The following is a 25,378-nucleotide window of genomic DNA, read 5'->3' on the forward strand; positions in this document are numbered from 1 at the left end:
TTTAGAAATGGGTGCATGATATGACAAATTTATTGTTTCATGCACAAGTGCATTTGCTATCTCACAGCAGAATGTTGGAAAGAGTTTTTGAGCTTCACAAAGCTGCTGGGTTTGCTTTCTGTGCACAATCCCAAGACCGCTGCAAATTTTTGTGACCTGATATGGATCGTGACATTTTTAACTTGTTGAATGTGCTGAACCCGTCCACACAAGGGGGCAATACAACCATACTTGAGGTGAGTGACAAGACTGCAGCATTTCAGAAGAAAGTAGAGATTTGGCAAACTAGTGGAATCTCCAATGTGTTTCCGCTACTGACAGATTTTCTCGGTACTAACAGCATGACAATTGACTGTGTGAGAGACAGGATCGTTGCTCACCTTTCAACTTTGGAAGAGTACGTCAGTGTTTACTTTAAAAATATAAACCTGGAGGAATATGATTGGGTTTGGGATCCATTCTCAACTCTTGCTATGTCATGCTGTTTGAGTGGAAAAGCAGACCAGGAGCTGCTCGAACTATTCTGTGACCACACACTGAAAATTAAGTTGCAGGCACAGATTCCTTGCCACTTTGGGCCAAATTTCGGCCAACATTGCTGCAGAGTACCCAATTTTAGTTACAGAAGCAATGGAAGTGTTGCTACCTTTCCCAACAACATATATATGTGAAGCATCATTCTCTGCCATGACAGCTAGGAAGACGAAGTTCAGGTTCTGCCTGGAAGTGGAGAATGATTTACACATTTGCTTGTCAATCATCACACCAAGGATAGACAGACTCTGCAGTAAGAAACAGGCACACCCATCTCACTGTAAGTACTCTTACACGTCTTCTCTTAAAGCTAACGATACGTGTTTATATGAAGTACACATATACTTCTGTCAGTCACTTTCTCTGTTGGGGGTCCGTGATTAACACTGCATTTGAAAAGGGGGCCGTCAACCAAAAAATGATGGAGAATCTCTGCCTTAGAATATGTGCTAACTGCTTGTGCTAAACAATTTCTTCTGCCTGGCATTTTGCTATGACGCTGGGAGTACCTTTCCCAGCCCTGAAGAAGAGCTCTGTGGGGCTCAAAAGCTTGTCTCTCTCACCAACAGAGGTTGGTCCAATAAAAATTATTACCTCACCCACCTTGATGCACCTTTATTACGATCAGCCTCACTTCCCCATGCAAAGGCTGTAGGAAATGGCCGCCATTGTGACAGAAGGCAGTGTGGATTAATTCCTGTTGAAAGTAATGGGAGCTGACAGCCACTTCAAATAAAGAAATATTTACACATTTGATGCCAGGAATCATGAGATTCCTTTAAAAGCCCCCAGCTAGGTAGGTTTGAGTTGCTGTGAGATTGGGGATGGGGTGTGATGTCATTTGGGGGAATGTTCACATTTTTATTTCTGGGCTCTTGTGCATTTGAAATGTTAACTGCCATGTCACATTAGTTGTGGTTTTTGCAGGGCCGGCTCCAGGCACCAGCATTCCAAGCAGGTGCTTGGGGCGGCAATCTGCAAGGGGCGGCAGTCCGTGTGTTTTTGCCCCCAAGCAGCGCGCCGAATTGCCGCCGCAGATGGCAGGGGCAGGCCGTGCACCGGTAGGGCGGCACGCGCATTTCCACGGTGGGGGCAATTCGGCAGCAGCTTCTATGTTCAGCTGCCCCCGGCGGCAATTCGGTGGCAGCTTCTGTCTTCCGGCTGAAGACAGAAGCTGCTGCCGAATTGCCGCCACCGTGGAATCGCGAGTGCTGCCCTAACGGCGCACAGACTGCCCCTGCCGTCCCTGGCGGCAATTCGGCGCGCTGCTTGGGGCGGCAAAAACAGTAGAGCCGGCCCTGGGTTTTTGCATTTCATATACAAAGGCTCACATTCCACTTCACGTGGGCAGTCTCAGCCTCCTACAGAAGCCAGGCCTGGGGAAGGTGAGCAGCATTTGGTCCTTCAGTAGGAAGGTCTATAAAACACAGAGAACATGCATAATTTTCAGCATGACATGCAAAAGTCAGATGAACATGCAGAACACTGTCTGGCAAGGTGGACACATAAAGCAGCCTTTGTGTAATGCTGGGTCATTCCTCTCCCCCTCCATGAATTCTTTAGTAAAAAAACCCTAAAGATGGGTCTGTCCGTTTCATACATTATGATAGTATGCTGAAAACATGGTCCCTATACATTTCCCCAATGCTCAGTTATCGAGTCACTAAAGAATAGCTGTGGCGTTCTCAGTAGTTTACACCCTGTGCAGTTCCTCACGTGAATCTGGACCCTGCAAGTCATTGCACAGGGTGCAGGAAGGAGCACAAACCTATTCTGTTCCAGCAAAAGCAGTAGCCGGGAGCGTGTTGGGTGTGAGTGAGGAGTGAGCTCAGCCCACTACTGCATGCTGTGCCTCACTCTGCAGCCACACATGCTCCCTTGCCCCTAAAACTGTAGGGTAAAGGAGGGTGGAGCAGGTTTTGGCTGAGGAGACAGGGGCTTAATAGAGCCGGTTGCCATTTTTTGAATAAAAAAATTTTTTTTTTTGGTTGAAAAATGGCCTTTTTTCAGAAACAGATATTTTCAATAAAGGTTTTTGTTGGTTTACAATGCTCTGTTTTTTCAACAAAACTTCAAAATGAAAAACTTCCATTCCTTTGGCTTTTCAGATTTGGGTTTTTCTGTTTTACCTTTTTTCTGTCTTTTCTTCCATTCCTTTGCCCCTCCCCCCCTTTCCCAGTAGTAAGGTGGAAAAATAAGAGGGAACAAGGGAACAAAAGCCAAACCAAACATTTCCAAATTGAAACAGTTTTAAATTGAAAATTTTAATGAACAATTTCAATCCATATTTTTAAATAAATCAGGACAGTCTCTGCAAAAGCTATGGAACAAAAATGATTTGGAAATTGTCCAAACTTTTTAAGACAGGCTTAAAACTGATTCTCCTGAAAGTAAAGTCGGGGCTCTGACCTCACACCACCGACTTGGCAGAAGTGACTCAGTAGCCGCACTTGCTCACGTTAGGGAATGACCAGGTGCCTCTGGGTGCTGTTTGCTGGCCAGCCAAGACTTCGGGCATATGCAATATTTAGCCCGTCAGACATTGCTTAAAGCAGCCAATCTGGTTCCAGTTTATGCAGTTGTGACCAGTCAGAATTTGCAGTCAGCCTCACAGTGCTCTGGCTGGCCTTTGGCCCATGGAATCCCACACTTGCAAGGTTGGTCAAGTCTACAATACTTATTCTCAGGCTGAACGCCCCGAAAATGGGCCAGATCATGGCCCAGGCTATGCAGCTGCATGAGGCATATGGAGGAATCAAACACGCCGCCCCAGGCTTATGCAACTACTACAGCCATGGAGGGGCAAGCAGGAGATTCATAGCTAATACTTCCCCTGTGTGCAAGTGGGTGTGGAGTGGTCAGAGAAGGGCAGAGCCTTGATTCCACTCCCAAAGTTAGGGATACCATCCGTCTGTATTTCGCCGGACATGTCCGGCTTTTGCATCTCTAAATAGCCGTCCAGGAGGAATTGGTAACAAGGTTAAAATGTCTGGGGTTTTTTTCTCCCTCCCTCCCTCCCTTCCATGCAAAGTGCGGCTGCTGATTGGGCGGCTGGGCCAATTGAGCCACTCCCATTGGCCTCCAGCAGCCAGAGCCCTCCCCTGCTCCCCCCTCCCTTTGTCTGCAGCCCTGTGTAACACACAATCCGACCCACCAGGCAGCGTGTTTTGCCTACACGTGGAGCCAGAATGGTAAGGGGAGTCCAGGGTGGGGGCAGTCAGGGAGCGGGGAAGTGTTGGATGGGTCCCCGGTCTCCACCTGCCACCCCCTCCGCGTGTCCCTCCCCCGCCGTTCCCCCCCCCCCGTCTGCCTCTCCCTTGCCGGCTTGTACTGCCAGAGCCAGCAGCAACTGCTGTCTGCTGCCCCCGGGTCCTAGCGTCCCCCACCCACTAATGGGAAGACAGGCTGCCCTTACCCTGCTCTGCCACCCTAGCCCTGAGCCTCTCCAATGCTCCAAACCCCTCAGCTCCAGCCCTCATTCCCCCATACCCTAATCCTCTGCCCCAGCCCTGCGCCTCCTCCTGCATCATGGACCTCTCATCCCCAGCCAGAGCCCTCATCCCCCCACACTCTAATCCTCTGCCCCAGCCCTGAGCCTTCTCCTGCATCATGAACCCCTCATCCTCAGACCCACAGCCCTCACCCCTGCACCCCCTCCTATCCCCAAATTCCCTCCCAACCCCCCTCCCCCTTCCCATACACCCCCTCCTGCCCTCAAACTCCCTCCCAAAGCCTGCACCCCCTCCCTTTGCACCACCTCCCACCCCCAAACTCCATCCCAGAGCCTGCACCCCTCACCCCCTCCTGCACACCCACCCCCTGTCCCAGCCTGGAGCCTGCACCCAGCACCCAAACTCTATCCCAGAGCCTGCACCCTGCACCCCTCCTGCACCCTAATCCCCAGCCCAGGACCTGCACCCCAGACCTCCTCCCCCCACCCAACCCCCCTCCCAGAGCCTTAGGCAGGTAGGGGGGGTGGGTTCTGGGCACCACCAAAATTTCTACAACCCTGCCACCATGCGAGTGGATAAGGGTTGGGGCAGTCGGGACAGGTACGGTCCTAGGGGGCAGTTAGGGTGGGTAGTTCTCAGCAGGGGGCAGTCAGGGGACAAGAAGCAGGGGGGGTTGGGGTTCTGAGGGGGGCAGTCAGGGGATGGGAAGTGGGAGGGAGTGGATGGGGGCAGGGCTTCCCCCCCCCCCAAGTGTCCTCATTTTTGATTGTGGAAATATGGTAACACTACCCAAAGTGCCAGCCAGTACAGCTGAGTTTCCTCCCCTTTTCCCTTCCCCTCAGGAGCCAAATAGCATCCATAGGATAGGCCCAGCCTGTGAAGTATCATAATATTAGTGTAGTCATGGCCCCCGGGGCAATTTGTAACTGTCTCCCACTGGCGTGTGACTCCAGAACAAACATGATAATGATACAGCCATGCAAAGCCAGCATAAACACAGTAACAAAGACATCCGAACAAGCAGAAAGCCAAAGCAGCTGTAGCAAAACCACACAGAGCCTGGTCCTCGTGACTGCATGCGGGGGCTTTGCTGGCATAGGAACTGCAAGAGTGTGCATGAAACCAGCACTGGTACTACAAAAACGTGGGTATCTTTGTAGTGAGATAGGGCTATGTGTTGCATTTACTAGTGACCGTTTTTGAGGAGGTGAGTTAGAGCAGGGGGATCCTGCTCCTCATATTGCCCCCACCTCACAGGAGGCTGCAACCATTTGGCTCCCAGTGCTTAAAGCCATGAACCAAGACCCTTGCACATCAGACTGCACTGGGAGGCCAGCACTGGGAAGAGCACTAATGACAGCTAAAAACATAGATCCAGGGCTGCTAGTCACTGCTCTTGTCCCAGCATGGTACTGCCTCTTCAGGGGCATAATTTATTCCTTCCTGCGTAAGAACAGCTTTTTAATGCATGATTCACCCTCTTAGGATGCCAGTAGTTTAAGGGAGAATTAGCAAGCACCTACTGTCAGACTGCCACAGCACCACACTGGTTAGCAGTCCTCTAGACTCTGCTTCTGGCGAGGGTTAGTTTATGAGGCCAGTTTTGAGTGTGTTGGCACAATCATGAAAATTTTTCTGAGTGAAATTACCCACAAAAAGACTGAAACACGTTATCAGTAGCATCTTTTATTTTAACACACACATCACAATTTTACTGCACAATGAGAGAGATTTGGAAAGGTCCAATTGTCCAATTGGTTTTAATGACTTCATTGCACAGACACTGAGTCACAGAGCCGTCCCTGTGTAGGGTGAATCGGGACGACTGCCCAGGGCCCCACACTTTGGGAGGCACCACAGGAGGCAGCCGGGGAGGTGAGGCGGGAGGCATGCTGGCGAGCGGGGTGAGGAGGCGAACGAGGAGGCAAGTGGCATACCAGCAGGTGGGGGGGGGGCGAGGAGGAGCCCCCCTACCAGAAGTTCCCCCTCCCCTCGGTGCCTCCTGCCCACCAGTGGGCCCAGCTGATCAGTGCCTCCCCCTCCCTCTCAGCACCTACTGCAGATCACATGTTTTGCTCGCGGCATCAGGAGGCGCTGATGGGGAGGGGAGAGGAGCGAGGGTGCTGCGCGCTATGGGGAGGGGGGCAGAAATGGGCGGAGAAGAGGGGAGCGGGAAGAGGTGGGGCCGGGGCAGAGCGGGGTTGGGAAGAAGCAGGGTGGGGATGGGGCTTGGGGGATGGGATGGAGTGGGGGCAGGGCCTGGGCGGAGCTGGGAGGGAGCCCCCTCCGGCAGATTAGAAACTCGGCACCTATGTCCTGGGCCCCCCCTAGGGACGGCCCTGCGAGGCAGTAATACATTTCACAATAGGCATCCTTGAACCCAGGACCCTCAGCCAGGTACAGTATAAGTGTACAATTTTTAACTTGTACAGAACAAGCAGCTACCAGTTTTAGATATCAGTGTACTACAAAGTAACAAATACATTGTGTTCTTTCCCAGATTAACTGGGATTCTGAAACCAGCGCCCCAGGAATGCGTTTACATGCTATTACACTTGGCTGTACCGAGACAATGGCTTTCCTGTGGACTAAGCCAGTGTTCATCTGGTGATGGAGCCCTGACATCCATGCTTAGCCCTCCAGTCTGGTTTATAGCCTTCTATTGCTCCACCCTCCACTCTGCTGTTTGGCTACCTTCTTCTGCGCTAACATTGCTACGTTACAGGTCTCAGTCCTCTAGTTTGGTTTCCTGAACTGTTCCATCCTCTTGGCTGCCTGTGTTCCTGTCTAGTTACTTGTCCTTTTCCTCCAAGTCCAAAGCATAGGTCCCTTGCACCTGAGCTAAAGGAGAATGTCTGTTACCTGGAATAGTACTAAGGATTACACTTGCTCCAGGGTGACACCCCATCCCTATACTTGGGTAGCCTGACATTTCATCCAGAAGAGCGCAATAATAGCATGGATACAGCAGCTAGTAGGTTGTAACTCCCATCACACCCTTGTCCTCTCCTGTTGGAAGGTTCTTGATGTTTTCACCCTGATTGTAGTATCCCCTTCAGGATCCTGGGCTCTCAATAAGTTACTGAAGAAGAGCCAGATTCTTTCTTGGGTCAGGATCTGCTCAGCACATTTGTGGGGACGGGGAGGCACAGGATGGGAAGTGGGGAGGGTGCTGTCAGAGGGCCAGTTACTGCTTGTTGATGCTCTGTACGGTACTGTCCCTGCCCCAGCTGCAGTTCAAGTTAGAGCAGCCACACGGCAGTTCCAAGCTGTGCCAGCTGGCAGTTGACCCCAAGACATCATCTGCCGGCTGGGAATAGTCAGAAGGCAGTATGCTCCAGCCATGCTGTCTCCCCACCCCAGCACCCCCTGACATGGCCTTTGGTTCAGCAGCTCAATAGGGAATGGCAAAAGCTCTGACTCTGTTTGCTCTGCAGTCGCTGATAAGGTGCAGGTAGTGAATCTGCTAAGCAGAGGAGGGCACTGGATCTGCCCTGTGGCTGCTACATCTTCAGCCCTTCTCCCTAGACATGCCCAGGCCCTGTCTGTTCTTTGATGGGGCACTGGCTGAGGGGCATGTGGATCGGATGGAGAGTCACCTTTGGGACAGAGACCATCTTTCTCTGTGCTTGCACAGTGCCTAGTGTGGGGGGGCGGGTCCATAGTTGGGGTCCCTAGGTGCTACCATAAATAAATAATAATTAATATAACCGCTTCCCTGTCTTGAACTGTCTGTCTGACTGGTGCCTCAAGCATTTAATAGCTATTTGTTTGCTTCCACCTCATTTGATGCTAAAGAAACAATCTTTGCCCTGATGCACACAAAACCAGCACCAACACTGCACAGGCAAATAGCAAACCAAGCAAAAAACAAGCACTAAAACCACAAAAACAAGCGAAAGAGCAGGCACATGCAGCTAGATTTTCAAAAGAACGCATCACTTAACAGAGCTGACCCTGAGCTTTACTGAAATGCTGGCCCAAAACCAGCTTGCGAAAGCATATGAAAGAGCAAGAATGACTCACACTATGGTCGTCTGGCTAAAGCAGAGGATGGGGAGTCAGAAGATCAATGCTGATGCTCTGACCGACATCACTTATGGCCTGGGAGAAACCACTGACCTGCTCGCCCTGTTTCCTTAGCTGTAAAATAGCAATAATGATACTTAGCTGCCTCACAGGGTCATGAGGCTTAAAGCTCACAATGGCTGACTTTCATGGAGCTCTGCCTGTGACATTTAAGGCAGATTATTTAATGGGCCAATTTGCGTATTTGCAACTAACTGGCATAACAGCAAACTCTGGCTTTAAAAAAAGTCCTTGGTTTGTCTACAGAGCAGTGTCTGGGCGAGCTGCCCACACAACGCACTGCCAGCTTGGCTCACAGATAAAAGTCTGTGTCTGTGGCCCATGGATTTAGTTCTTGGTTTTGCTGCTGAGTCTTCCAATCAGTGAAAAGTGTAACTGTGTGGTGTGGGAGCTGGAACTGAACCCCACCTGCAAACACATCTGATCTAGGGACCCAGACACCATTAGAGAGAAACAACTTTTAATCCCTCCTGAGCTGGGCTGGTTACAGACTGATGACTGATAGGCAAAAGGCTCTGAAGCCCATTAGCAATGGCCTGAGGCATCCAGTTCATTAATAAGTCCACTGTTGCTGGCTCTGGAGCACCAGTAGCCTAAAGGCGCACTGAACTGAAAAGCTAGTGAGCTGAAGGTCGAGTCTCAGCTGTTCCACTATGGGTGCTGCTATTGCTGTACTTTTCACAATTGTTATTATAAGCCAAGACCTGATACTGGAACCTTGGGGGTAACTGTCATCCGCCCACTTCAGATAAGATAACTGAGAGCGTGCGGTTCTCTAATATAACACAGTCAAGTCCCAACCACTTTGCCACACAGCTTCGTCTGGAAGGGACATGGCAAATGAGCTGTGTCTGTATCCAGGCTTACACAGAATGTCGCTGTGTCACCTTCTAGTGGCTAGTCAACATATACAAATGTCTGACTACTCTGCTGCATCTGGCTCTTCAGCTCAAGAGGTAGACGCTCATGTTTGGACATCCAGCAGTCTGGATTCATTCCTCATAGACAACTCAAACAGGCTTCTTACATCTGCTAGGCTGTCTGTAACTACTAGATTACAATCTTCTCTTGAGCCAGAAAGAGAAACCAAGAAACCTGCCAGTGGCCACCCAGTGTCCCACCACTGTCTGACAAATACTTGTTTAACCCACTGGCAATAGGTGTGTTCTGGCTCCCTCTATGGGCTATATCCACATAAGAGGATAAAAGCATATTTTTCTCCTCAATGGTTTCTCTTTAAGCTTCGGCAGAAGAGGTTATGCTGTGGATCTGAAGGTTGTGTATGCAAATCTGGCTGATGACCCATGTGGGTGAAAAACAAATAGGTAGCTGTATTACAGTTAGTATAAGGACCCTGGAGTAATTGATGGAAGGATTTTTTATTGCAAGATGTGTTTAGCAGTGAATCTGGATGTTGTGTTAATATTTGTTTTACTGTTGCATTTGGATTTGGAGTATTTGGCTCTGTCTATTTAAGAACAGGATTTGGCAGACTGAGCATACGCTCAAGAAGAGCCATGTTTGAGAGACTGTGCTGGTGTGAGTAGACTGGGGCAGACTCTGCATGTGTCAGTTCGAAAAGGTCAGGGTTCGATCGGGTAAATACGTTTTTCCAGAAAGCAGCCTCACTTTCGCACATATGGAAACTGGATGTCCCAGGGTGTTGCTATTGCTATAGAGCCTTTCACCTGCAGGTCACCACCATGAGTCCTGCCCAGAAGTGGTTCCCCTCTAATGGCTCCCTATGTGGGATGAATTTGATGAGTGCTAGTTCCTGCTCCCACGGCATGAACACACTATTATAGTTTGCACTAGAATGTTGGCTCTTCAGGGCAGAGACTGTCTTTCTCGCTGTCTTTGTACAGCACCTAGCATCGTGGGGCCCTGATCTCAGATAGGTGGTTCTCTAGTGAAAGAACCTGTAGCAGGGGCCGGAAATCGCCTGAGTCCCATGGGTGGGGGCAGCTCAACACTCAGAAGACAGACCGGAAAATATCATTTAATCATTTTTTAAAATCTCATTCTATTTGGGCCACTCTCATGATCTTTTAGGGTCTGGCTCATGATTTTTGAACTTTTGGGGTTGGTGTTACTGGCAATAAGCCTGAATTAATGAGTCCCAACTAGAGCAGTGAAACTCCATCTAGGCTGAGAGGCGAATGACATCACAAAAGCATCACTACAGCCACCCAATTAGCTTCTCTCCGTGCTGAACACTGTGAAACAAGGATGGTTGTGGGAACTGCTATTATTATGTAATAGGAAACACTGGAGGATTAGCTCATGTCTGCACCCTCAATGGACATGATGGGATCCCACTTACTTATGGAAAACAAACATAGCCAGCAGCTGAGAGACACTCACCAGAAAGGCACTTTCACACTTATTATCCCCAGTTCCAGCCACAACCCTGGAGCCACTAGTGCAACACTTATCAACAGCAGTACCGTGGCCTAGCGATGCACCACAAGACCTCGCTGGCTGTCTGTTTGCCACCAAACCTGGGCCACAACAGTTTTACATTTTCCATTTCTGACCAGGTGCTGTGAGTGAATTCCTGCACCAAGACCAGCAGGGCGGGTAGTGCGGTGCCAGGGAGGTGAGATCACTGGGAGCTTTTCTCCATCCCCAGTGCCTCGGTCCCAAGCCCAGGCACAACCATAGGCCTTGGGCTCCGGGAATGGTCTTTGTGGCAATGGTTGCTCTAGTCTCCTCAAAGGGGACAGGGAGGGATGGGGCTATGGCCCACGCGGCCTCCCTTACACACAGGCCCATCGAGCTCCCCTTGAAGAGGGCAGCTGCTGCGGCCTTGGAGGGAGAGGCAGAGTGGCTCCTGGAGTTCCAGTTCTCATTCATGGAAAGTGGCTGAACCCTGAAGGGCTACAATTGAGCTCTGTGAGCCAGATCCTCAACTGATGTAAATCAGCATGGCTCTGCTGATTTCAATGAAACTACCCCAATTTACACCAACGCAGGATCTGGCACGTATGTTTATATCATTTCACTGCTGTGAGCTGAATGGTTATTGTTGGCTACATTCACTGTATCACAATCAATACAGCTAGCTCATGACATTTCCTGAGGATGCTGTGACAGGAGGTTGTACCAGAAGGAGTCCCTCATTTGCTGAAGGGAGATATTACTGAATGTGTTACTCCCACTTGCATTCATTGTTTTCATTTGTTCACACCAAGAGCCCCTCCTCCACTTGCTGCTACAGAGTATGACATCCAGCTTGTGTGCTGGTTAGTCTTATGCAGGGAGTCAGAATGAGAAGATGGATTTGGGAGCATGAGCTTCACAAACTGGATTTCCCAGTGTGATTAAAACAAGACACAAAAGATTACAGGCAGTAACTCATGCCTCCAGAATAGCCTTGCTCTGTTTGTGCTTAAATCCAGCTCTGGGTATAAAAATCAGCATGAAAACAGATCCCAGAGTAGCAATATGTTCTTTCTGAGAAACTGTGCAAGTCTAAATACAGAGGCCAGATCCTCAGCTGGTGTAACTCAGTGCAGTTCCATTGCCAACAATGGAGCTATGTCAATTTACACCGGCTGAGGATTTGGCCCAGACTGGGTGAATTACAATCTGGCAGTGTGGCTCTGGAAATGTACAGAATAGCACTTGAAATGCTAGGAAAGGGAAAGTCCAGGAGCAGGGGCTAAATAGAACACTGTTTGACTCAAAAGACAAAGGTCCTGCTGTTTAGGTGAGAAATGAGGTTTTAAATGTGGCTTGGTGAAGAGTTAAGCAGCTTACTGCCTCATTCAGGGAGCGATGTGCTAAACGGATATATGGTCTCAACGGGGCTATTTTGGTGAAAGGAAATGACGCAAAAGTTAATGTTCCAGAGAAAGCAATTCCAAAATGCTGTGAAGCGAAGCCAGTGTCTGACTCACTGAGAGAGAGCCAAGATCCAGACATTCAAGGAGCTGGAGAATGGAGATGCAAACCCTGGGCATACAGTGGGTGAGCTTTGTCCTCCACGTGTGGAACTCAGACACTGGGGCATCAGTTTATGGGAATTATGAAATGATAATTAATCGCTGCTTGGACATAGAGCAATAACTAACTCCCAGGATTTATTTCCAATGTTAACAGAAAGAAGTAAGTTTTCAAGGTAAAATTTGACTGATGCCATAGTGCTGTCATTGGTACCTATCAACATTACCAAACTGCAGGCTTTCCTCAGAATAATAAAGGAACATGGGCCATTCTTTGTGCGCTTGTTCATGTTTTAAGCTTCCAGAGTGTCTTGTAAAGAGTGAAAATTATGAGTGGTCACAGGGGCACCAGAAAGCATCTAACTAACCAAGGCCTAATTTTCAAAGGCATTTAGGTGCCTAATGAAGCAGACAGGGGCTTGTAGCAGGGCGAGCTCTGCTCCTGCCTTTTTGCACACAGAAGCCAGCTCAGACTCTATTGGCTGTGTATCCACTGTGCCATTTGAGTTCCCTCCACCAACCCCTTCAGAGTTCTGTGCAGCAGTCTGTTGTCAATATGGCCTATGCTTTAGACCAGTGGCCTCCACATTTTTTTTCCTCGCACACTCCCTTACCCTTGTCTGCCTCCCCCTCATAGAACAGGGGCCAGGAGGGGGCTGCGGCTCAGGGGTGGGGGGAGGTGCAGACAGGGGTAAGGGAGCTGAGGCTGGGGCCACAACTGGGGGCAGGGCCAGGAGTGGAGCCCTGGGCACTGAGCCCCAGGCACGGGGCTGGCAGACAGGACACCGGGCGTGGGGCCAGCAGCGGAGTGCAGGACCAGGAGTGGGGACCCAGGCACAGGGCCAATAGTCGGGGCCAGAAGTGGAGCTCGGTGGCACTCTCTTCCCGCCCGCCGTGGGGGCTGGTCCGGGCTCTAGCCACACACCCTCAAACATTCCTCCATGCCCCTTGAGGGGGGGTGCGCCCCACAGTTTGGGGACCTCTGCTTTGGACCATCTCCTCAGAACCAGAGAGGAGCAGAGATCGCTCTCCCCTAGGGCCTCACCAAGGCTTGTCTAGTCCCTATTCCTTTCTCCCCCCTTGCATCTTCTTCCTCTGCCTCTTTAATGAGCTGATGGACTAATTGGCTCATTAGTTCCCAAGGCCACCAGCTTTCATTAGCGAATTACCTTTAATTATCCCAATCAGCTTTCTTGGGGGGGGGGGGGGGAGGAGAATAATTGGTGACAGAGTGCAGGCTCAAATGTTAACTCCCTGCACTGTGTCAGGGCCTAGTGGGATTTCAAAGTGCCTAAATGTGTCAGGCCTAAGTCTGCTTTAGGAAACTAGGGAGATGAGATGGGTGAGGTAATAACTTTTATTGGACCAACTTCTGTTGGTGAGAGAGACAAGCTGTCGAGCCACACAGAGCTCTTCTTTAAGTCTGGGAAAGGTACTTTGAGTGTCACAGCTAAATGCAAGGTTGCACCGACAGCCACAACTACACTGCACACAATATTAGGAAACTAGGGACTTCTGAAAATCCCACTAACCTCTTAACTGCTTCTTTAGGCATCTAAATACTGTTGAACATTGGCCCGAAGTAATTCAACCTTCACTGTGAAGTGTTAGTGCATTTTGACCCTGAGTTAGGGTTTGTGGCATGTTTCTTGTCAGAAGGGAGGCTCTAATCTCACACAGGCTGACAGATGGCCAGGAGAAGCTCAGTGCATTTGTGTCACATGCCATAAAATGTCTGCCAGGGGTTTGGCATGCAGCAAGAAAGGGGAGTTGGATACAACCTTTGTAGTAATGAAATTCTACAAATTTCTCTCTGTATGGTAGAAAACTTACTTGGATAAACCTTTTCCCTAGTGATTAGAAGCCAGGCCTGGGGTAACATCTGTCAGCGCTAGTCTTTGAGACTGGTATTCCGGTTTCTCTTGCAAAGTTAATAAGTAAGGCATTTTCAAGTTCTTTGAAAAGTTCCTGACAGAATTATATTTATTCCAAGGATCATCCTCAGCTGCTCTGCGTTTGCTCATCAATTCTTTATTGGTAACTCATGTTTTTAATCAGAGTAAATAGTTGGGGCTTTGTATTCCCATTTCCTCAGAGTAACATTGTTGTGACGTGCATGGCTGCCCAGATCCCTTACCTAGTACAGAATGCTGTTAGTCAGAAGGTTAAGTCACTCCCTCACCACTTGGCCTTCTCCATCTCAAAGCACAGGGGCTAGTAGCAGCAGCAGCCACTGGTATGGCTGGAGCAAAACACAGTGCTGAGCGGCCTCTTCTTGCTCTGGTTGGAACTGGTGGATTCTCTCCACCTTGTTCCCCTCCCTCTCTCCCGACTTCCATTCTCAAGGTCTGCTCTTTTGCTAGAAGCTTTCCAACTTTCTATGATTCTATGAACCACTCCCTGCAAACTCAGACGCTGATTCCTTCTCTCTGCTGGAACCACACACCCTCTCGAGTCTCCTAGAACAGCTGATTTAGCATGGTGGATCAGAGCAGATCTCCTTTCTCCCTCACTGCATAGCCCAGACGCAGCAACTTCTTCCCTGCCCTACTTCCTGTGCTCTCTGGGAATCTCCTATATGTCTCCTGAGTCCTGGCCTCTGCCCTCCCCTTCAACCCCTTTCCTCTCTCTTTCTTCCTAGTCTCTAATCCTCTTCTCTCCTTGCTCCTCCTCTGCTTCTGTAAGTGCTCCCCTGTCATCTCAATGTCACCTCCCCTGCCTCCTCTTCCTCATTCCCACACATCCTCCCCTCATCCTTTGCGTGCTCTACTTCTGCTCTCTCCTGACCCGGGCCATCTGTGTATCCGTGCCACTCCTGCTCGCACCCTTTGCCATGCTTTCAGACTTGGCCACGAGTTCTGCTCCTTCCAAATTTATTCCCATCTTCTGTACTCCTCCCTTCCTGCTACTCCCTCTGGAGTTCTGCTCCATTAGCAAGTTTCACCTTGATCCACTGTTCCAAGTCCCGGGCTGTCAGAGTAACTCAGGCTGCTTTCACCAAGTCTCAGAGCAGAAAGTCTCCCTTTGCAAGGAGCTTTCAGTCTACATAGCAGATCAAATTGACTGGATGTGGGGAAGCTGCTCTGACAGTATAAAACAGGAGGGAGAGAATGCCTGCACCACTCCTTCATGAGTTCTTGGTCAAGATATCCTCTCTCGATATAAATTATTTTGACAATCATAACTCATCCTCTACACTTTGCTTTTTGAGAAAGTCCATTGAAGAAGTGGTGGCCAGCCAACCCTAGAAGCATCTGGTACTCCTGTCAGATTTCAGACATAGGGCCGAAATGGCCCAGAATTTTGTTTTGTTAGCTGATGATGTCCTCAGAACAATGGAGAGATCAGACATCCATGCTGAAATATTTGACGAGGGGAAAAATTGGAGCACTAATGGCCAAGATTGTATGCTGAGTCCATGCAACTGTGGCACGTATGCAATGATGAAAGCCGCCTTCTCTCCCAATATCTCTGTACAGATACATCTGGCAGCAGAACTGCTCTGACTCACAGGCAGGTAAATGACATCTGGCTCTGCATTGAAATAGTCCCATGGTCAGTGCTGTGAAGAATTTTCCACCTACTTCACAGACACGATACACTGAATCTGGTCTAGCGTGGCTGGTGTCATGGTGGAGGATCGGTGCCCAGAGGGGTCAAACACAATGTCTTCTTGGTGGGAATTTCAGCCCGCTCTGAATATACTGCAAGAGCTTCCGCTTGTGGCCTGTGAATTGAGCTCATGCCCCTGTTGGTTTGCTGAAGTAAGAGCTATTAGGCCCATTGATGCCTGAGATTGTCAGTGAGTCTCTCCTGTAGGGTCAGGTGCCAGTTTCCCTTCTGCAAGTAGCTGTAGTTTGTCACTGGCAGGATGGAGAGTTATCAGCCTGTTGCTCATCTGCCCTCTGTGGGGAAGTCTATTATAAAGGTCTAGTGAGGCAGTTCTGGTGTCATTTGGAGTTCTCGGGTTTGCTTGTTCCATTTCAGCTCCAGGCCTGAGTTTGGGATGGAGTCATCACTGGTCTCATCGGGCACTGACCTCTCCCTAGAGATAGACAATGGTCAGGGGCCCATGCTCATACTTTGGGGCTGATTAGCAGCCTGAGATGGCTCTGAGGTTTATTAACTAGTCTGCAGCTTATTAACTAGACTGGGCAGACAGCTCTGCTTTAGGATGCTTCCATTCTTTCCTCTCTGATAAGTTCTGGACAATGCATGTTCTGCTCTGAGACTTTTCTGTGAGCAGGGGTAGGCAAGGGCATGTCCATGAGGTGGCCATGGCCTTCCCAACAAAATTTTCATGGAAAGCAATGTGTTTCTGTGACAGGTATGGCAATTTCTTGCCATATGCTGGACAAACCTTATCAAATTAAATTAAACATTGTTGAATTACGTTTAAATTTCTTAGGAGCTCATTGTTTTAAAAATGCAAATATGTATGTGTTATCGTGGGATTGTATGTAATTTGTCTAGGAGACATGACTAATATGAGCCTTGGGAAGTGTTATGAGCTTCAATGGACTGTCCTAAACAATGTCTAAGACAAAAATGAACTGTTAGTTGAGTAGGTTTCCTAGGAAGTACTTGGGAGGAGGGGAATGCAAATTCCCACCTCTGGACTTGCTCTTTTGAATCTCTGCTCTGGGGAGAGGACCTATTCACAGGATCAGATGGTCCAAACGAGTAACTCACAGATTCATGAGTGTGCTTGTTCTGAGCAAACAGCTTTTATGAACTTGTGATCACAGAAAACCCCCTTGTGGGGGTTTGAAGGACTGTCCACCGGCCAGACCCCTTGTTGGAGTTGGGGTGATCTCTGGTAAGCTTATTAGCATGCATGTAGATTCTTTTATTGTTTTAATAGGTTTTCTCTGGAATGCTTTAACCTTAAGAATGAATGTGCTTGCTGAGAAAGAGCTGGGTCGTAGCCAAACTGTCAATTATACTGTTTATCATCTCTGAGGAGAGAAGTAAAGCAGGCCTGCTTAGGCAGTCTGACTTTGCTGCAGAATTCACAGAGTAGGCAGGGAGCCTGGAAATACCCTGGTCAAGAGAGAGAAAAATGTATGTCTCTGCCCAAGAGAGCTGAAGTCTGGGGAGCTGGAGGCCTGAGAGTGGCCCGTGCTGGACTACAGAGGGGGAATACAGGTGCAGTTGCCCTGAATTGTGACAGTTTTAGTTTTCAACAAAATGCATTTTTTGATGGGGGGGAAATACCAGGTTGTCAAAATTTCAAACAACTCGAGGATTGAGAGTGGGGAGTTCTCAGTATGGGGCTCAGCTCTGGAACACCTCACCTTACTGAGTTCAAATATGTTGACATTTAAGGCACAATTCAAGGCTCTCAAGTGTTTTCCTCAGAGGGTGGGGTGTTTGTGCATGTGTGCATGATATTGAGGGGGGGAGGATTAGAGAGAAAGAGAATTTGGATGTGCATGTGTGTCCCAGAACAAGGTTAGGATTAATTTTATACTGATGTAATCAGAAACACAAATCGAATAATCAGAAACAATAGGTTTTGTTTCATTACACCTCAGCCATGTGGAAATGGAAAAAAATGTATAGTTTGTGTAATGGATCCACAGCTGACATGCGACTCTTTCAGCTCAAGTGCCAATCCGCCTTTGTGATACCAAAGCTGCCTTCAAACCTCAGTAAATGCCAGTAGATCTGATGACCACCACCATCAAGAAACCATTCGTGGAGAATGTAAGTCCATGGAGCTGCTAGGACAAAACTGTAGAGGTATCACTGTCCTCGTTATTATCAACATCTGTGGACACTGAGATGTGGTTGTGCATTCTGCATCCCAGTAAAACAGAGGAAATGGAATGCTCTCAGGTTTCCAAATTTCATTAGTGTTGCCAGGTCACTTCCGGGAGCTCCGCCAAGCAGCTTTCCCTCCAAGAGGCTTTTCCACTCTGCTGAGTGAGGATTCTCCAGCGTTCTTTGTGAGAATTCCATGACTCTTTTGATCACAATGCTTACCATAAATAAACAACACGTTGCTATATCCGTGTTTGTATTTGCTGCATATTGAAGGGAAAGTAGAGCATTCATGATGGGCCAAACCCTGAGATCCTTACTCCCATGTTCGTCAGCACTGAGACAGAATGGCTCACTAACTCCCATTGGCTACAGTAAGAACTTTGCCTGAATAAATGCTGAATAAGATCAAAGTAAGGACCTATTGATTTGTCTGTGTAGTGATTGATGAAAGACTGCAGGAGTTGGCCCAGTTCATTCATATTAAAGTTATTATTGAATAATACCTGCTTTCAGTGATTTTATCTATGAACTGTAGATATTCACCACATGCACCAGTGTGGATTACTGTCACATACTGATGAAACATGTACAAATGTTGTACATTATTATTGCACACTGAATATTATACAGTTATAATTTTCTAAATTAGTGCTTATCTTGAAAAATAGATGTCTCTGTAGTAATGGTTGCTAGAGATACTATATGGTATATCATTGTAGGACAACATTGCTTTGTATGCACAGCTAAAGTAAACTTCATGGAATTGTGCATAGTTCAGTTATTTTTCATTATTCCTATTGGATTAAAATTGCACTTCCATGTTGGCTATTTGATTAAATTGCAAACATGTATTTGTCCCACCTCCCTACTTTAACCTGTATCCAAATTCCCAGGAACCATTCTGAAGGTTACACAAACCATCATCTATTAGAGACATGGAGAGCTATGTTCACTTACTATTTGGGGAGCAGCTATGGAGGCACTGTAACCTCAGATCCCCATCCTCATCCCTCTCCTCCTTTGTCCTGGAAAAGAGAATATAGAAGTAGCATCTTTAACAGAAACAACAGCTGTTCCCAATTGTACAGAAAGGAAGGGTCAAAATCAATAAGAGCACAACGTACCTGAGCTCCTCCATCTACAGCCAGCCAGGCCCTTTACGGTGATCCTAATGGTCTCAGGAGGGACTTGTTTCCATTGGCTTTGCCCTTCTCAGGGGAAAGCTTATGTACAGAGGCTAGGGGGAATGGGAATGGGGGTGAGGGGTCAGGGCTGCGTCTCTCCCATTCTCTCACTCTTCATGATGAATCTAAGCAGCAGGAACTAACATTGTACAGTACATGTGTTGGAAGTAGGTATGTTAATGCTACACCATTTAAATGCCAGTCCATGTAACTTTCCAGAAGGAACAGCTCTGCAGATGTTCCCTTCCATGCATTGCAGAATAAAGTACAGAATAAATCCAAGGCAGAACTTTGCACTTGTACCTTGTGTGCCAATAGGAGGCGAATAAGCAGATTTGAAATTCTTGATCGTTTGTACTGTCAATGGCAGCTACTGGGTGCTCATTACTTTTGAAAATCAGGGAATTTATTTAGCTGCTTAAATATAGACACTAGAGCCAAACCTTAGGCATCTCTTTTGAAAGTCTTGGCCAGAATCTTCACATCTGTTTGTGTATACACCTGAAGCTATTGGAAACAATAGGGATCACAGTACATTAGTAATTTTTCCTTAAGAGCCCACACAATAAGAAAAAATGCTACAAGCACATGAGACTATAGGAAATGGTCATATTGGAAGGTAATTATTATAAGGGCAACAGGAGGAAACTCTGTAGTGGTTTACAGAATTCTTTCAGTTCTAACATTTGTTTCCAATTGTTCAGAATGTTCCAAACCTGTAACCTTTTGGGCTGAAATTTCCCAGACTCAGAGTGAAATCCTGGCTCCACTGGAATCAGTGAGACTTTTGACATCACCTTCAATGAGGCTAGAATTCCATAGATTCCAAGGCCAGAAGGGACCACTGTGACCATTTAGTTTGACTTCCTGTACAACACAGGCCAGAGAACTGGCCCAAAATAATTCCTAGAGCAGATCTTTTATAAAAACAGACAATCTTGATTTTAAAATGGCCATGATGGAGAATCCACCACCACCCTCGATAAACTGTTCTGTTAAAAAAATGTACCCCTTATTTCCAGTTTGAATTTGTCTAGCTTCAACCTGCAGCCATTGGATCGTGTTATACCTTTATCTCCTAGACTAAAGAGCCAATTATTAAATGTTTGTTCCCCATATACTGTAATTAAGTCACTCCTTAACCTTCTCTTTTTTAAGCTAAATAAATGGAGCTTCTTGAGTCTATCACTGTGTGATGGGGCAGCTGCCCCACACTGGCCGAAAAGGGGTTAAAAGCAGCCCTATGGAGACTGCGCCAGAGGCAGCCAATTAGAAAGAGACTGAGAGGAGTAGCCAGTCATGGCCCGGCAGGCTAATATAAGAAGAGCTGCATGACAGAGCAGAGTTCAGTAGCTGACTGGAGCTTGAGAGGAGAAGACCAGGCTCCTAGCAGGAGGAAGGGCACCAGCACCTGGGACAGAGCAGTGCTGCAAGCAGGGACTGGGGGAGCTAAAGAGGCCCTGAGATAAGGGCAGAAGAGAGTGTTGGAGCCGCATGGGAAGCAGCCCTGGGACAATGGACTGCAATTGCCGCTGAGGTAGTGGTGGGACAGATTGCAGGTGCTCCAGAAGGGGGGAACATAAAGTATGGCATGGCAGGCAGCGTCCCTGAAGTGGATGCTGCTGTCCTGGGAGTGGTGTGGGTCCTGAAACAAAAGTGATGGTGTTAAGGCACCACCAGAGGAGGGTGCTCTGGTGAGCAGAGCTAATTCCCATGACAGCTGGCAGGAGGTGCTGCAGTGATGCTTGAGACCCATCACACACTATAACACAAGTTTTCTAGTCCTTTAATCATTCTTATGGCTCTTCCCTGAACCCTCCCCAATTTATTAACATCTTCTTTTACTTGGGGCTTGTCTACACTTACTGGGGGATTGACAAGTGGTGATCGATGCATTGGTGGTCGATTTAGAGGGTCTAGTGAAGACCCACTAAATCGACCTTAGATTGCTCTCCCATTAATTTCTGTACTCCACCGGATGGAGAAGAGTAGGGGGAGTTAATGAGAGAACATCTCTGGTTGACATCGTGTAGTGTGGATCCCATGGAAAGTAGGTCTAAGCTATGTCAATTTGAGTTATGCTATCCACGTAACTCAGACTGTGTAGCTTAGATCGAATTTCCTCTGTAGTGTAGACAAGGCTTCAGTGGTCTCTGCCAGAAGGTGATTTTTTTTTTTTTGGAAGTTTGAGCAAAAGTGTTCAGTCATTTGGGTGTACAAGGAGAATGGGAAAAACTACAACCCTCACTTTTCTTATCCCCATTTTGCAGATAAGTTAACATTAAACATTTCAAATGTAGTTGCTTAAAGTTATCCACTACATCCACCCTCCTATTTATAAAATCTGGGAGCACCTGGGACACTAGACTTTGCAGTAACATCTAACAGAAAAATGTATGTAATCTATATGCATAGTCTGTCTGTAAAATGGGTCAAGTCCTGCATGCTCCCATTTCTCAGGTGATTTGACAGCTACAGCTGGGAAAACTTCAGGTAAATGCAAAGTGTCATGTGAGGCACATTTTAGAAATAAGAAAAACTTGAGCCACAGGAAAACTCATAGATTTTTAAGCCCAGAAGGACCATTATAATCATCTACTCTGACCTTCTGCAGCACACAGGCTAGAGAACTTCCCCAATTGAAAGTTCCTCCATCTATTTACCTTATCAAAGAGAAGATGAAGGAATGACTTGATTAGTCCATAAGTACCTGCATGGAGAACAAATATTTGATAATTGGTTCTTCAATCTAGCAGAGAAAGGTATAACATGATCCAATGTCTGGAAGTTGAAGCTAGACGAATTCAGACTGGAAATAAGGTGTAATTTTTTTAGCAGTGAGAACAATTAACCACTGGACAATTTACCAAGGGTTGAGGTGGATTCTCCATCACTGACAAATTTAAAATCAAGACAGGATGTTTTGTTTTGTTTTAAAATCTGCTCTAGGCATTATTTTGGGGGTAGTTGTCTGAGGAGAGTGTGCATGAATATAGATGAGATAAAACCCACCGTTTATTAAATCTTGAGGAGCTTCTAGGCCAGACTCTCAGCTTGTGTAAATGGCAGTAATGCCATTAAAGTCAGTGGAGCTACACTGATCTACACCAGTTGAGTGTCTGATCCTGTATCTTTTTTGCAGGCTATGTGAGTTACTGTGGTTCAACTTTGTCACCTTAACTGGACGCATTTGACAAATAACACATTGTTGAAATATACGAGAGCATGTAGACAGACCATGTCCATTTTCTGCCCAGTAGGAGGATCGTGTCAATACAAATCATATAGGATACATCTACAAAAATGAAAATGACGTGTTGTGAAGACCCCTTTCCAAACTCTAAACTAATGACATTCTAACCAGTGATAGAATGTGGTCTGCAGAGGACAGTCCATTGGGTTCTGAGCTTGTTTTTGCAAACCAGTGAGCAGACTTTAATTTCTATTAAAGATCCCACCTTTATGTTACCCACAGCATGAGAACCAATACTTCATGGTAGGCCTAGTTACATTGTAATAGTCACAACAATAAACAGAGCCCTGTAACTTCTTTTACAGGAGAGGATGTATATTATGAAGGATTGTAACAGGGTGCACTGAGAAAGAAGCTAACTCATCACCCTGTCACTCTAATACCCGCCAGTATATATTAATTGGGACTTAACTGGAAGACAGGTAGTTGACAGAGGGTGTCAATTAACTGAGTAGAGCTACAGCTGAAAGGCTAATTGATAGGGAAGCAATCCCAGCAGGTGGGATTATATAAATTGACATGAAAGACAGGCTAAAGAGGAGGGAGCCTGAAGCAAGGCAGAGAGACCGCACTGGTCGCTGTTAGTATTGTGCCTGTTCCTAGAAGCAAATGGGGAAACTACCTGTGCAATGTAAATACATGTAACGCTACAGGCTGTGACCTGCTGGAAGAATATAGTAAAATGTGGTGCTGATGAAGGACACCCGGAGTGGTTGTGGTCTGTGATTAAGTCCTGAAAAGACTCTCAGGGGATGACTCCATGACAAGGGGATAGTGGGAACCTTTTATTGGTATTTGGAATCAGAGGAAAGACCAGAGCAGAGAAATGCTGTGAATCCGTGTATGGCTCAGACAGACTAGGAAATAGGTTAGGAGAGTTTTTATAATATCTGGTAATATAACCAGGCTGGATTGTAAAGTTGGTGGAACCTAGTGGAATAATTCTCTCAGTTGCTGGCCACCGCCTAGAGCAGCATATGGTAAAATACCCAATTAGCTGTTCCATTCTGAATATTCCTAGAGCTTTCACTCCCAGGAGGCATCTTGCTTTATGCAGGGAGAATTTGCTTTGCTTAGAAGGTTCTTCTGCTTTGACAATGTTGGCTTGAGCGCAACATTTTATGCTCTTTACTTCATTGTGACCCTCCTATTTATAAAATCTGGGAGCACCTGGGACACTAGACTTTGCAGTAACATCTAATCTTTAGAGTTCTGAGTAGCTCCTAATTTAATTTTTGCTTTAGTCTTTCTCACTGTCCTGTCACTTCCATTTTGGGAGCATTGGGAAAATTTTCAAAAGTACAAAAGGTCAGTTTAGCCTAACTCCTATTTGTGCTGTTGAAAATCTCTCCCTTAGTGTTTATTCCAAGGTGTCTAAAAAGCTTTGCAGGCACAGCCTAAGGACAAACAACTTGGTTAAGGCTTCCAGAACGGTCATTATGGAAGCACTGGTCCCAGCTTCATAGTTATGACTGAGTTGAGTTTTGTACTTAGAGCACGGATGCAACCACGAAAAATAGACCTATCCTCCATAAATGCACAGCATATACTCTTTGCATATAAAATGAATTTTCTGCTAATGTGCAAGTAAATCTGTTTTAGTTTGAGTTAAAACTAATTAGAAAATAGGTCCCTTAAGAAACTTAACACTCAACTGTCAGACTTCCCCCCCCTCCGAGATCTCAGTAATGAAATAACAGACTCTTCAAACATGTAAAGTTAATAGTGATTTTGCCTTTATTATTCATAACTGACAGCTCTGTCTTCAGCAGGGGCTAAAGAATAATGTTGCAATTAAAGCTGGGCAAAATTTTTCACATTAAACTTTCAATGAATAACCGATTTGATGACACCAAAACATTTTGCAAATTTATGTCGTTTTCACTTAACTGTTTTGGTCAGGGAAAAGAACCTAAAATACCCAAACCAAATACCCCCTCTCCTCCCCCCCCCCCCAGAAAAACTAAATGTTTGTTTTGACATTTCAAAATGAACCATTTTGATTTTTTTTAAATGACTGTTTCAAAATTTAATTTAGCTTAATGAAAACATTAAAAAAAATTAAATTGTCAACATTGGTTTTTTTTTAATTTTTGTCAAAACAAAACTTAATTTGACCCAAAACACACTTTTTTCAGCTTTTTTTTTTGTTTGAAAAAGTGAAAGTTTGCTGGGTTGATGTAAAACACATATATATATATTTTTAATTGTTCAGAATTAGCAAACCAAAAAAATCTATTATTTACCCAACTCTAGTTGCAAAATAGAGAATTCTACAAAGAATTGCTCTTTCAAAATGGATGCTATCTTTATTTTTTTTTCAGCCTCTGTTAAAGATAAACATCAGTTATGCAGAAAAATGGGAAAACATGACCCTTAATCATTAATATTTCTTTTCACTTCATTGCACTAGGTCTGCTCAACAGAAAATGAGTGGAGGGAGAGAAATTAGGGGGTGTACATGTCTGTTCATCATGTGCATCTGTGCAGGGGAATGTGGGGACAGGTGGGAAAACCTGTGTGCACATGTGCATGCAGAGAATTTGAGAGGAAACAGGAGGAAGGGATAATTTGGTGAATGGGCGCATAAAGGAATGGGGGTGCAGAAGTAAACAGGAATTTGAGGGTGTGCGTGCAGAGGAATGTAGAGGGTGCGGGAGGGAGGGAGAATTTGAGGCATGTATATGTATGCAGATGAGGGGAAGGGCTAGAGGAGGTGTGGGAAAAGGGGTGCACACAGACTGATTTGTGCTCTTCCGGTGTACAAAGCATCTGTAAACCTAAAGTAACTAGCCAGTACATGCTGGCTGCTTTGCATTGCTCCTGACCGGCAAGAAATTATCCAGAGCATCCTGGTGAATCTGGCAATAAAAGTTACAATTAAAAACAAGTGATTTCAGATTAATTACTGTGTATCTTCAGATCATTAGAAATATCACATGATTACATTCTCTTTGGGTTTCTCGTTCAGCATCCACATGAATTTTTAATACTTTAAAATAAAAAAGGAAATTAAGATGACATTGAGGCTCAGAGTACATATCAGTAACTTAATGGTAAAAAATTACATGAAGATTGTAATTATCCCAACACCTGTATAAGGAGCGCTTGTGGCAGGGTAAGTGTGTGTGGAGGATATATGTCTTCTGG

General features: G+C 46.5%; 1 protein-coding gene and 1 long non-coding RNA gene across 10 annotated transcripts in view; one reads left to right on the forward strand and one right to left on the reverse strand.

The window, feature by feature from the left end:
- Positions 1-25,378, reverse strand: part of GSG1L (GSG1 like) — a 169,782-nt gene that overhangs the window by 62,280 nt on the left and 82,124 nt on the right. For 2 of the 9 annotated variants that reach the window (XM_054042264.1, XM_054042260.1), the window contains one exon: positions 18,749-18,816. The exons of 5 other annotated variants lie outside the window; for them this stretch is intronic. In XM_054042264.1, coding sequence (XP_053898239.1) covers positions 18,749-18,816 — 68 coding nt within the window. Of the gene's footprint in view, positions 1-18,748; positions 18,817-24,297; positions 25,090-25,378 lie in introns of those variants that run through there. 2 more of the 9 variants (XM_054042258.1, XR_008446477.1) reach the window with 2 other exon arrangements.
- The window catches only part of LOC128844489 (uncharacterized), a 57,595-nt gene continuing 35,894 nt past the window's right edge, over positions 3,678-25,378 (forward strand). The window contains exon 1 of the long non-coding RNA XR_008446478.1: positions 3,678-3,725. This is a non-coding gene — a long non-coding RNA (uncharacterized LOC128844489). The remainder of the gene's footprint in view (positions 3,726-25,378) is intronic.

This window comes from Malaclemys terrapin, chromosome 10 (genome assembly GCF_027887155.1).
Source record: "Malaclemys terrapin pileata isolate rMalTer1 chromosome 10, rMalTer1.hap1, whole genome shotgun sequence".
Taxonomy (NCBI): Eukaryota; Metazoa; Chordata; order Testudines; family Emydidae; genus Malaclemys; species Malaclemys terrapin.